At 36.7% G+C, this 12,971-nt stretch overlaps 2 protein-coding genes across 2 annotated transcripts; both read left to right on the top strand.

Annotated features, from left to right (window-relative positions):
* The first annotated feature begins 1,971 nt into the window (after positions 1-1,971).
* On the top strand, positions 1,972-5,551 carry LOC133682628 (phosphomannomutase). The gene is made up of 12 exons (XM_062106052.1): positions 1,972-2,102; positions 2,262-2,350; positions 2,452-2,496; positions 2,605-2,671; positions 2,752-2,828; positions 2,962-2,997; positions 3,324-3,379; positions 3,513-3,612; positions 3,737-3,832; positions 3,941-4,030; positions 4,781-4,832; positions 5,278-5,551. Exons 2-12 carry the CDS (start codon positions 2,282-2,284, stop codon positions 5,328-5,330), a joined length of 741 nt encoding a protein of 246 aa, XP_061962036.1. The 5' UTR covers positions 1,972-2,102; positions 2,262-2,281; the 3' UTR covers positions 5,331-5,551.
* A 996-nt stretch (positions 5,552-6,547) lies between these two features.
* Positions 6,548-10,119, top strand: LOC133682041 (putative threonine aspartase). The gene is made up of 11 exons (XM_062105279.1): positions 6,548-6,737; positions 6,824-6,874; positions 7,174-7,294; positions 7,389-7,473; positions 8,028-8,106; positions 8,199-8,325; positions 8,735-8,901; positions 8,981-9,144; positions 9,424-9,547; positions 9,625-9,729; positions 9,805-10,119. The coding sequence occupies exons 1-11, from the start codon at positions 6,594-6,596 to the stop codon at positions 9,895-9,897; spliced, it is 1,260 nt and encodes a 419-aa protein (XP_061961263.1). The 5' UTR covers positions 6,548-6,593; the 3' UTR covers positions 9,898-10,119.
* The last annotated feature ends 2,852 nt before the right edge of the window (positions 10,120-12,971 follow it).

Here is a 12,971-nt window from a genome sequence, read left to right as displayed (position 1 = left end):
AAGCTGTTGGATTCCACTGGCATTTCAGTGGTGCCCACATCTAGAGATTAGCAGAGGGGACTTGGTAGTTGGGAACCATGGCTTTGGTTTTGTTATACCCGTAGACTTCTCAAGGAGTGCTAAGACTGGCAAGGTATTTCAGTTCAAAACATTCCTTCTTCGCTGGTTTGGAGCTTTCTTCCTGTTGGTGCTTGACGGTGCAAATCAACTATGGGAAGTAATGACTCCAACACGAGTTATCTGAAGAACGCCTGAAATAAACTATTGTGGAGGCAAGAGGATGGATTGGTGGAAGCCCTCGTTCACTCCCACAGATTATGTGATTCTCCATGAATTATCAATGTTTCCTCCACTTCAGAGAAAGTTAATGGTAAAACCTCCTTTTAATTGCTGACATCTCAGAAAGGAACTGGTTCAAATTTGATACTGGTAGCTAGTTTGGCTGGTTAAAAAGTCTGCTGTATGCCGAAAGTAGATCTTACTTGAAATATTACCAGTTTTATTTAGCCTAAGTAAACCTTAACGTCTAGAATAGGTAGCGACCACTGAGTAGAAACGAAGACCTAATTGGCACTTTATTTCACCTCAGAAATTGAAAATCCCCTGAACACACACAAGATTGGTTCATGGAGCAGGTCTCAAAGAGAATAAACTTCCCAGAAATTGTTTAACATACCTGCTCATTATCTTGTTCCAGAGAATAAAGTTCCCAAATGAATGGGTTAAAGGAGAGCTGAACGATCCTGAGAACCTTGCCGAATGGAGAGTGGGTGATGAGAGCGAGTTTCTAGAGGATTTTAAAGAGGGTTCTTGAGAAAGCTGGCCTGCTCATTTATCTGCATACACAGTAAGAATGTTAAGAAACAACTGGACTAGAAATACACAAATCTCCGCTTTGGGAAACACACATCAACTTCCATTCTGACATGGTATCCGTTGAAGAATTGAAGAAAGTGCTGAAAGCTCTGTAAGGTTGGAGCTCCTGCCATTTGTAAAGCCATGTAGTCTCTTGTTTTTAATTTGTTCAGGAGGAATAGCCACCTTTCTTTGTTGGATTTGATGATCAATTTACGCATCCAGTCCTGCTCTGTGATAATTCTTCAATCATTTACTGTTCCAAATGTTGCCAATCGTACCCACATGAATGGAGCTTACAAGAAAAACACGGTTGGTTGATAAGAAGTTTCCTTTCAAATAAAAACAGACTTGTTAGTACTCAGGAATTACTTCATACCATGTGAACCTTCCTTGCTAATAATAATAGAGCAGAGAGGTTCTGATAACGACTGCGAGTTCATGTTCTTGACACTTGCAAATTACTTCAGGGGTTCACGGGTTGGTTTAGTGAACATTCAGGCTTATATGTAAGAACGTGTTTTGTTTTTTATTTGAAAAGAAATTAGAATAATATTTTTTTATTTTTTAAATTTATTTTTGATAATAATATGTAAAAATATTAATTTGAACCTAAAAAAATTAATTTTTTTTAAATATAATTGAACCACAAAAGCTTGGTATCACATAGCACCGCGGTTTGCACACCAGTAAAATCTAGAAAATCATCTTTTCATTGTGGTTTGCGGTAATATCGAACATGGAACTAAATCATTTCTCCTTCATTTCACCGAAGTAATTAAATTTATTAATTAATCCATATATTATTTAATTAAAATTATTAATTTATCAAATTTATGAAAGCTATTTTCAGATCCTTTGTCATCATGCAATTAAAATCAGTCAAAACTGATTCTTGGCACAACTTCGCATCTGTCATCAGCTTTGGTAAAATCCTCCCCTCAAGAACCAAGTATCACTTCGAATGCGTGCATGTTACCTAAAGAGATTGCTTCTGGCCCAAACTAGAACACGTGGGCTTTGACTAGCACATCTTCCAGCCCAACTAATCTCCACCCATTCACAGATCCACGTGAACGGTCGTAATTAAACAGAAAATAATCTACAGATCTTCATCTAAGCCTCTTCATTCCAAACCTGCCCCTGGATAATAAATTTAATTCCCAAATTCCTCCAGTTGGGATCTGCAATAAATTCCACTCCTCGCACTTTTGACTCCTCGCTCTCTTTACTTCGTTTTGTTGAAGGTACTCCACTCTCTCTCTCTCTCTCTCTCTCTCTCTGTTTTTGGTTGCAGCGTCCATTCTTTAATCTGAGTCTCCACTTGCATTACATGCTGCCAAACATACCTTTTTACTTGATTTTTCAAGTTTTGAACTTTCTTCTCTTCGTGAATTGGATGACAGGATAATTTGTAGAGACTGTAATGGCCGTGAGAAAACCTGGTTTAATTGCTCTATTTGATGTTGATGGCACTCTCACTGCTCCAAGGAAGGTATTAATTTATTACAAAAACAACATTGTCAGCGTCAAATAAGAATAAATATCAAATTACTTCACCCATTGAAATTGACTTTTCTTCAATTCAAATTCCAGGAAGCCACCCCTAGTATGATAGAGTTCGTCAAGGAACTCCGAAAGGTATTAATTATATTTATTTTTAGCACTAAAAAAACGGGTTGTTCTTTTTTTATGGAGTCTTTGCCCCTCGTACAGGGATGGAGAGTTAAAGAGTATTGGTAAATGCAGGTTGTTACTATAGGAGTGGTGGGTGGATCTGATCTCTCTAAGATATCAGAACAGCTTGGAAAGACAGGTTTGAGCTTACTAAGGTTTTAAAGCTATTTTTCCGGAGTTTAAGGGGAGTTAGTAATTGTTGTATTCTTGGCTCTGCAGTTATTAACGACTATGATTATGTATTTTCTGAAAATGGGCTTGTTGCTCACAAAGATGGGAAGCTTATTGGCACCCAGGTACAGTTTGAGATGGAGATTTGAAACACTTGAGCTCAGTATTAGATCTGTTTCTTTTTTCCTTAAAATACTAGCTGCCAGTTACTTGTTAACATGTTTCTCTAAATTACTGTGTATAATTCTCCTTTTCCAGAGCTTGAAGTCATTTCTTGGAGACGAGAAGCTCAAGGTGAGATCTATTGCTCATTATACAAGAATACTCTACGATTGCTTGTCTAGAAATGGTGTTGTTTAATAATGAATTCTTTTTAAGCGGGGTTCTGAAAGAGATGACTCGTAAAAGCATTAATGTTTGTAGATTGCTTGTCTGAGACTACAACAAGAACAAGATCATCTAGGATAAATTGAATAATGTAGGGAATAGTGTCTTGACACTGAGGATGCCAACATGCAGCGCTGAGACTCGCATCCCATTGAGATAATTAAAAAAAGGGATGTGTTGGCATAGTAATTATATCGATTTTTTTTTCTAATAAATCTTGAATAAATCTGCAGGAATTTATAAACTTTACACTTCATTATATTGCTGATTTGGATATCCCCATAAAAAGGTGAGTGAATTCAGAGCTTGAAAGCCAAATTTTTTAAAAGCTCATCCAGCTGAATATTGCAAAGATGCTCAATAAGACCTTTTTGTTTTCCAATGACTTCTTTTTTATACAAGTTTTCCAATGATTTCTAAAGGGGAACATTTATAGAATTCCGAAGTGGGATGCTTAATGTATCACCAATTGGACGGAACTGCAGCCAAGAAGAAAGAGATGAATTTGAAAAGTATGACAAGGTAAGAAAAGACCTGGGTTAGAATTTGAACAAAACAAATATTATTGGAAGCTATTGGGTTCATATTCTGGACTCTTTGTATAGTTGATGTTAATGCTGAAATACTGAACAAATTGAGTCCTCAGGTTCATAACATTCGCCCAAAAATGGTATCTGTGCTGCGTGAAAAGTTCGCTCACCTTAACCTCACATTTTCAATAGGGGGACAGATAAGCTTTGATGTAAGTGCCATGTTAACTAGCTTATGATGATTCTTGAATGCAACAAACAGAAGGTGGGTTTGGAAGATTGGCATCATATTCATTATTAGTGCGTGATGCTTGTAACAGGTTTTCCCTCAAGGCTGGGACAAGACATACTGTTTGAGATACCTTGACGAGTTCAGTGAAATTCACTTCTTTGGTGACAAAACTTACAAGGTTAGTCATCCTCTTATTATATTTCTCATCCCTGCTGGGCTATTCTCGCTTTGTGTTTTTAACTAGTGAAAATCAACAACGCTTACATTATTTGTAGTCACTAATAATGTGTTTGTTTTCTTCAAAGTAACCTTCCTTTTGTTGGGACTTCATATTTTATAGATTATGTTGTGTTTCAAACTTAACTTGTTAATGGGCATCATTCCTGCTACTGTAGGCCCCCCTAATTATGAATTTGCTCATTGGATTTCTGGTGCTAATGTTAGTCATTTTGTTGAGAGAAACATCAACTGAGGGGAAAACCTCAAAGAATAACCAAATAATTGGTGTAAAGAGTCTGAGTTTCATTAACTGACGGATAATGTTTAGAGTTGCAACTGTGTGGACTTGCTGCTACTTGTAAGCTAATGGGCTAGTCTTGAGTTATTCTGGACTGATTATGACAATTTCTGAGGATTGTACTGGAAGAGTTGCATTGATTTGGAAAGCAATGGATTTTCACTTTTTATATCTAGTTATATCCTCAAAGCAGAAGATATTCGTGATTTCCCACGGTATATACTTGTTCTCTATATTATAAAGTAACCTTAGGAAATTCAGGCTTGGTCCGCATTCCTGCATATATCGTGTGTTGCTTTCACTGGCATTCTAATGTCCATATGCAATTGGAGATGTGATTCTAATTGTAGCATTCTATAATTCTTCTTTATCATTGAATTCCTGGATTTATTGGATTTTTTATTTGAGCAGGGGGGAAACGATCATGAGATTTATGAATCAGAACGAACTGTGGGTCATACAGGTCAGAAAAAGATTTCATCTCCAACCTATTTACTGGCATCTCAAGGTTTCATATTCAATATGATGCAGCATCAGAATAAATAAAATCAAAACAGCTTAAAATATAAGTTAACTCAACTAGTTATATTTTTTGTTCACGTGGGAGAGTAGGGAATTAAAGATTGGTCTCTAAAGTTGGACTTCACCTATAACATTGTGAAGTTTGGGGGTGGTTATCCCGGACGCTTCAGCTGTCATTACTGCATTCAAACAATAACATTTAGCTGCATATTTTTGTCTTATACAAAGTCACTATGATACATCCAAATGCCATGTGAAGCAAAAAACTCATTCCAGATGCAATTAATCTAAATGGATGGTCTTATTTCCCATTTTTATTAAAGTATGCTTAAACGTTAATGCAGCTGTTTTGAATGGTTTCGATTTTATGGCTATTTTATCTGCAGTTACCAGCCCTGATGATACAGTGGAGCAGTGTAAAGCCCTCTTCTTTGCCTGAGCTCATGGCTGTTATTTTGTTTCAACTCTGTGTTGCATTTGTATTTTATCCATGAGAATAAGCGCAAAATATAAATTCCCAATTGAATGTATTATTTTATGAACAATTAAGACGTGATGGAGAGATATCCATTTATCACATGTAATTGTTTAACCTCGACTCCTATTTATATGCATTTATGAGAATGGGAATTTTACCAGCAGTCAGCTTGGAGACTGAAATGCCTTCGTGTATGCTCTTTTTCCTCGTTTATCTTCTTGTGTTGTTGCCTAAGCAAACCTAAAGCAATCGTTATGGAAATCGTAATTTGTTTTTTAAGCCTGGAAAATTTAATTTCTTATCTAAATTGTATATATTTTTCATTTATTTTTAACAAACATATATGGGTATATTTAGTAATGCTTTTAAACATGTTTTTTTATATATAAAAAAACATTAATTCTATTCTTTTGTAAAAAATAAGATTTGTGATACACAAAATCATCCAAGAAAAATTGGAATTTTTAAAATAAGTATCGCACTTAAAGCCAAAAAAATTTAAAAATAGCATTATTTTAAAAAGTGACTTTAGCATAGACGCAATTGGAATTAGAGATTTTAATAAAAACATGATTGAAAACAGGGACTTTGATATGAAAAAAAAAAAATCAAATCACAAATTAATCCTAACTTTAACCTCAAATGATAATTTTAAATCTTTAAAACAAACTTTAAACACTAATTTTAAAAACAAACAGTATTCTAAAACTTTTGGTTTTTTTTATTTTTTTATCTTTTAATTTGTTTAAGATTCACTCAATAATAAAGGATAAAATTTATTAAAAACCTTATAAGGAATTAAAAAAATAAAAAAAAGTAAAAAACCAAAAGATTTTGATTAATGTTTATTTTTAATGTTAGTAATTAATTTTAGGGTTTGGTATTGTTTAGAGTTTATATTTTGGGTTAATTTAAGGTTAGAATTAAGGTTTGTTTGTTGTATGATTTTTCTGTTATTCTTAATCATATTTTTGTTAAAATTATTTTATTTTTTTAATATTTTTTTGGATGTATTATTTTACCAAATTTTTTAACCAAGTGTGCGTTTTGAAAAAGAAAAAACCCCGAAAATCCAATTGCATTTTAATTAAACACTTGAATTTATTTTCATTGAACAAAAGGAAAAAAAATTGGAAAAGGAAAATAAAATAAACGAAGGAAATAAAAGGCGCCGACGTGACCGTTAAGGAAGCTGAAGCCAAAAGTCCCAAGCGACGAAACCAAATGGCCTGTGAATCAGAGGATCAGAACCCTAGATTCTTCGTGGCGGTTCATGTTGGAGCGGGATATCACGCGCCATCCAATGAAAAAGCTCTGAGGTCCGCCATGAAGCGCGCTTGTCTCGCTGCTGCTTCTATTCTTCGCAAGGTCCTCTCTTTTTTTCTCTTTTCTTTCTCCATTTCACAGTCAATTAAGATACTGTAATATTTCGTTTTCTTTTTGGATCGATTTAGGGTCCTGGTGGATGTATAGATGCTGTTACGGCCGCCATTCAAGTGTTGGAGGTAACAAATTTATCTAGTTTGCTCATTTATGGTTAATTTAATGCAAGAACATGGAAAGAATGCGATTTTTGTTTTCTGGCCGATCCAATGGGTTCTTGATTAAAAATTGAAGGTGCAAGGCGCAATTTCACCCGGCCTAGAGTGGTTAATGGAGGCGGGCTCTAGGTTTTACGTGGTTATTCTATCATGTTTTATTTCAGGGAAACCGCCTTAAATCTATGATTGAGTGTAGCTAACCTTCATATAGGCGTATATAAATGAGAAGATGAGATGATGTTGCCTTTGTTGTTTTGTTGAAGGATGACCCAAGCACAAATGCAGGCCAGGGTTCTAATTTGACGGAAGATGGTCATGTGGAATGTGATGCTAGTATTATGGATGGTGATTCTGGTGCATTTGGAGCTGTTGGAGCTGTTCCAGGTATAAAATAAGACTTAGTATTCATGTGGATTTCATTTATACTCTATGTTTCTGGTGAATTCACTGAATAAATATTTCACTAGTTGTAGTCCAGGTGTCCGAAATGCCATCCATATTGCTGCATTATTGGCCAAGGAGCAAATGATGGGGTCTTCACTGTTGGGTCGAATACCTCCTATGTAATTATCTTTCTTTCTTTCTTCTTTATAACATTCTGAATTGTTATGATGCCTCTTAAATTTTGTTCTTTTTTTCTGTGTTCCATCTTAATGTTGTTCGAGATGAATATTTTTACTTTCCTTAAAACTTGATATTTCATGTATGATTAGGACTTCTGTTTACAGTTCAAAATGCCAACTTCATGAATCATAACTGCTGCTTAAAATGTGCTCAGTGCTATAACATTTAAGCATACTTCAACTGGTATCTTAAGTATTGAACTCATGTTTTAGTTATTTGGAGGCATTTATATTCGAGTTTTGAATCAAATCGCTCTTGATATGATAATAATGGCATCTTGGACACACTCCAAAAACATGTTCAAAAAACAAAAAAAGAACAGAGATACTCCAAAAACGAGTTCTTTGATCAATTATGTCAATCAATGATGTTAATATAAGTTAATTGTATTGTTTTTATATGAGGAAGATGTGTTACATATAGCCATTTTCTTTTCTTTTTTTTCCCCTTAATGTTTTCTAGTTTTCTCAAGGCGTGTTTTATGTGCCCTTAGGTTCTTAGTTGGTGAAGGTGCACGTGTATGGGGGAAGTCCAAAGGCATTGATTTGCCAGAAATTGTGGAGGCAGAAAAGGTATGGTTTGATCCTTTAAACTGATTTTCCTTCGGAAAATTAATTTATGCATAATCTGTTATCTTGTTGAATATTTTTCTTTTGAAAAACAGTGGCTAGTGACAGCAAGGGCAAAAGAACAATGGACAAAGTACAAAAGAATGCTTGCTAATGCCAATGCTAAGATTTATTCTGATGATAGACTTTGTTGTAGTGCTCAAGAGACCTCAAAAATATCAGGTATCGCATTAGTTTTTGACACTAAACAAATCAATTGCTTTCTTTTAACAAGCACTAAGTCAGCAAGTGTAAATTCTTTGTTTATGAGCTACCTAGATTGTGAAACTGACTTCTCTCCTGCCATCTTCCAATTTCGCATGTTATGCAGAGTTTCATATTGTTGTTTCTGACAGTCGTTCTACGAAGTTAATTAGACATAATTATCTAACATTTATATAGATAGCTCTTGTTTTGTTGGTGGCTTGCAACCAATGCCATTCTATATATCAATACAACATTTCTGTTTGCACCAGTATTCTTGCTTGTTTCTTTTCCCCTTTCATCTGTGTTAAGAGACATTGGTCATGCATGCCTTTCCCATGCTTTCCAAATATTACAATGTTTGATGCTTGTTGTATTGGTTTTGCAGAATTAGAATTTCAATCTCATGAACCTTCAGAAGGGAATGATGGTGGGCAATCGTCTATGCCAAGCACCATGGAAGAGGACTGTATCATGGACACAGTTGGAGTTATCTGTGTTGACACTGAAGGACACATAGCTTCTGGGGCCTCTAGTGGTGGTATAGCAATGAAGGTAATGAATAGTATAATTCATTTTCAATGTTGTTACTGACATATCTTGGAGGAATTAAGTAATTATAATGGGAAAACAGATAGGTGGGCGAGTGGGGCTGGCAGCAATGCATGGTTGTGGTTGCTGGGCTTCTTCAAGGGGTCCTTTTGGAGTTCCATTCATAGTTGGCTGCTGTGCTTCTGGTGCTGGTGAATACCTAATGAAAGGATTTGCTGCTAGGGAGTGCTGTGTTTCGGCATCAATGTATGATTCTCTTTTCTTTCAATATCTCTAGTTGGCCTTCTATCCTAGAATTCCACATACTTACAATTGCTTAATGCATGGAGTCGCCATGATCAATTCAGCTTGAGCCCTTGGAAGTTATTCATTTAAAGAAAGAGGAACAATAATTTTGATTGCATGCAGTAGCTGTATTTGCTGATGCTTCAACAATCAGATATTTGCCAATGCTTTGCTATGATGAATCAGGTGCTTCAAGGGATAGCTCCTTTGTTAAACTGACTAGGTTATTTTCATGCTCAGTTCCCAGGCTGGTCCTGCCTCTGCTAGTATGAAAGTATTACGGTCTGTAATTCTGGATGACAATCGAAATACTACTGAAAAAAGTGCTGGGATTTTACTTGTGCAAGCCGATGCACCTATGATGGTGAGCTTGTCTAAGACATTTGGTTTTGTGCGCACAATATTATTATTTATTCAATTCATTGCTTGTTCGTTTCTTAGGCTCCAGGAAACTCACCGAGTCTGAAAGCAATAGAAATTGCAGCAGCTTTTTCCTCCTTGTCTTTTGGGATAGGATATCATGGAAGTTCTATGAAACGGCCCAAGGTATCAACCCTTTTTACCCGCTTGTATGAAATTAAATTGGTAGCATAATGTTTTCCTGATAACATTGCTTTTCAGGTTTCTGTTCTTCGCAGTACGAAACAGCAAAGAAAAACTGGAATAGACCATTTTGAAGCACGAGTTGATCTTTCGGCCAAAAATTTATTGTGACTGGAATTTTTATCACTCTGATTCTAGACTTTCAGATTCTTTAGAAAGTAAGAAAATACAATCAGTGGCTGTTTTTGGTATTGATGAAGTGTGTGCTCAACTTGCATTCATCTTTTTCAATAGATAGATGGAAGTCCAAGCAGATTGAAGTGTTGATTAATTGATGTTGAAATGATATAAACGTGAACAGTAATCATCAAAGATTTAACCTTTTTTTTTTAATCACTGCCCTTTTTTTCTGCACTTGCCTTCCAGATTACACTGTCCTTGACTATCCATCCGTGTTTGGCAAAAAGAACAGTATCCATACGGTGTTCATGGTTCTGTATCACTAAGTTATATGCAATCTACTCTGCAAATGAACTAGGAATTAAAATTTGACAGATGATATATGAATCCAATCCATAATTGAAGTCTTGCACAACAGGAAGGAAGGTTGTTTAGGACTCGTTCATGGCATCTGAAATTGGAACCGAACAGTTATAGAATGATAATCAGGGAAACCCATTAATCTGGTGAAAGAAAATAACAAACGCTGTTCAAAATGGAACCCCAGATTTTGGCGTATAAAATCTACTGTACACTTGCCCTAGCAAGATATAATGTCTTCCACCTGTCATAAAATCTCACCTTGTCATAAAAATAAACTAGTAGAAAGGCAGCGCCTGGGACTGAAACCAGCTCCTCCCTAAGAGAAAATGGGAGCTCAAGCTACCACCAGGCCGGTCCCTGGGAAGCCAGCCGTGTCATATTAGCATTGATCTTTAAAATCTCGTAATAATCACTGGAAGTTGTGTGTCCTCTTTGCTGAGCTGAGAGTATTAGAGAGAAGCATTGCTGCAGTCATAGGACCAACAGCTGAAGCAGCCTTGCAGGCCTCCTCATAGTAGACATCTCCAACCAATTAGTAACCTCGAGGGCTTTTTGCATCCTTTTTATACATGCATGCATACAAATAAAAACCCTTGGGTGTATCTGTCCTTTTCTAGACCCGTCGTCTTGACGTTCTCCATGTTGGTAGTAGAGGGAAGATGCTAATGTGAGCACTGTCCATTCTAGAACCAAGAACCCTGAAGAGATCATAAAACAAGCAGATATAATAATCTCTGCTGTAGGGCAACCAAATATGGCGAGGGGGAGCTGGTTAAAACCTGGTGCGGTTGTAATTGATGTTGGAATTAATGCAGTTTGTGTTTTGTGTTTGTGGCGGCCTGTGTTTGAAAAATAATTGCGAGGACTAAAAGGAAATCTCGGGAGTTCAAATCCAATACCAACTAAAAGCTCGGTCACTGATAGTCTTCCCCCGACTGTATGATGACTAGACAATCTTCTTCTTCGAGCCCACGTTCCGTTCCTAATGAGAGTAGTCAAAGGAGGAATTGAGTGTGAAAAGAGATGGGGGTAGATAGTTGGCAAGGAACTGGATCCCCCCAAATCAAAAAAGGGGCAGCTGCGGTCGAACTCTAATTCTAGAAAGAAGTCGGGGAAGTATTAATTAGTTATTATATTAGCATAGCTAAAAGTAGTAAACATTTTACACTAGGGGTTTTCCCATACCATACATGCAAATACACCAAATAAAAGCAATCTACTTTGGATAGGAGTAGATAAAAAACCCTGGAACACACACTACTTTTGTCGACGGACTCCTTATTTTATTTAGAAAGAGCTAGTGCTCATTTCTTTTATTCTTTCGGGGGATCTCGTGTGGCAAGCAGAGTAGTCAAGCCGGAGACCAGGAGAGAATAGATAGGCGAAGCAGCCAATAGCAGTCTGTTCTCGCCTATCGATGGATAGCAGGTTGCTTCAAAGCTCAAACCATTTGAAACTGAATTGCGACTTTTTTCTTTTTATTGACCACCTCATGTTCCAAAGTGAAACGGTTGTTCTTCCTTCATGCGGTGGCGGCTAGGTAACATAATGGAAATGGATCGGACTGCAAATCCTGGAATGACGGTTCGACCCTGTCCTTGGCCTCGGGGAGTGGCGAGCAGCACGGAACTTTAATTAATCAAATGGCATAGGGGGGCTTTCCTTTGTTAGAAATCCACAGACAACATACTGAAACTTCCAAACCAAAGAAATGCAACATGAGAAGGAGCTTTTCTCGCGGATGTAACCCTTTCCCTATCGGTCGAGCTATTTCAAAAGCAGGTTCGCCAGGACCTGCTAGTGATAGAAAGACGGATAATGTTTAATGAGGGTTGGAGACAGGTTTCGAGTCGCACAATTCAGTAGTCACTTTGGTGGTAAATCTATTGCTTAAGCGGTTCTGAAAGCAACTGTCCGTACTCCAGAGGTGGGTCTCGACTGACTTTCCTTTAAGAAGGTGCCTTTTTTTCTAGCCTTCTTCCATACAGGCTACAGCCATCGGAATATCTGCTTACCAGGGCAGATGCCCCTTTCTTCTTTAAATCAAGGTTTTGGAGGTTGAGCAGACTGGCTGGTGCTGAAGATTGTTGACAGTGGGATTCGAGCCCACGCCCTTTCCGAATAGAATCTTTGTCTGCCTCTTTGCACCAACTCGGCCACCTCAAAATGGAATTTTCTGGGAGTGAATAATAGCTAAAGAAGAAGAGACAGTGGTATAGAGGCATTTTATTTACCGCCTTTAGTTTGTATTTCTAGTTGTGATGATATATAATCTCCATTCTCTAGCTACTATTATCAACAAATAAACAATTTTTACTTGTAGAGTAGTTCTACTTGGTAAATTTTTGCTTATACACTCAAATTGCCGGGCATGAATTTTATCAAACTTCATCACTTGTACATTTATGAAGAAAAAAATCCTCTTCGACTGTTCGGGCTTTCTAGTCTGGAAATCTTCAGTGGAAAATCTCAGATATTAATGTTTATGATATGCTACTTTGGGTACAATTCAATGCCATTTTTAGCATAACAGAATCTATTGAAAAAACAATTTATTATGAAAAATGAGAAGACATGCCACTGGATAGTAGAAGGCACTTGATATAGCACAGTTTGGGTAGCTAGGTCTGCTACAAAAATTTAAAACTGCAGAGATTCATTTTTAAGGCGTGAATCCTTTTCTATTAATGGAGCTGCATGGC

Source organism: Populus nigra, chromosome 2 (genome assembly GCF_951802175.1).
Source record: "Populus nigra chromosome 2, ddPopNigr1.1, whole genome shotgun sequence".
Taxonomy (NCBI): Eukaryota; Viridiplantae; Streptophyta; class Magnoliopsida; order Malpighiales; family Salicaceae; genus Populus; species Populus nigra.
Note: the sequence above shows the minus strand (reverse complement) of the source record. Positions and strands in the feature narration are given on the sequence as shown.

Bases quoted from the DNA above. Each gene is read 5' to 3' on its own strand.
- LOC133682041 (XM_062105279.1), top strand. From the start codon at position 6,594: ATGGCCTGTGAATCAGAGGATCAGAACCCTAGATTCTTCGTGGCGGTT. The intron at 8,326-8,734 runs GTATCGCATTAG...TTGGTTTTGCAG, and splicing joins AGAGACCTCAAAAATATCAG to AATTAGAATTTCAATCTCAT. The intron at 9,730-9,804 runs GTATCAACCCTT...ATTGCTTTTCAG, and splicing joins GTTCTATGAAACGGCCCAAG to GTTTCTGTTCTTCGCAGTAC.
- LOC133682628 (XM_062106052.1), top strand. From the start codon at position 2,282: ATGGCCGTGAGAAAACCTGGTTTAATTGCTCTATTTGATGTTGATGGC. The intron at 2,998-3,323 runs GTGAGATCTATT...ATAAATCTGCAG, and splicing joins TTGGAGACGAGAAGCTCAAG to GAATTTATAAACTTTACACT. The intron at 4,031-4,780 runs GTTAGTCATCCT...TTATTTGAGCAG, and splicing joins TTGGTGACAAAACTTACAAG to GGGGGAAACGATCATGAGAT.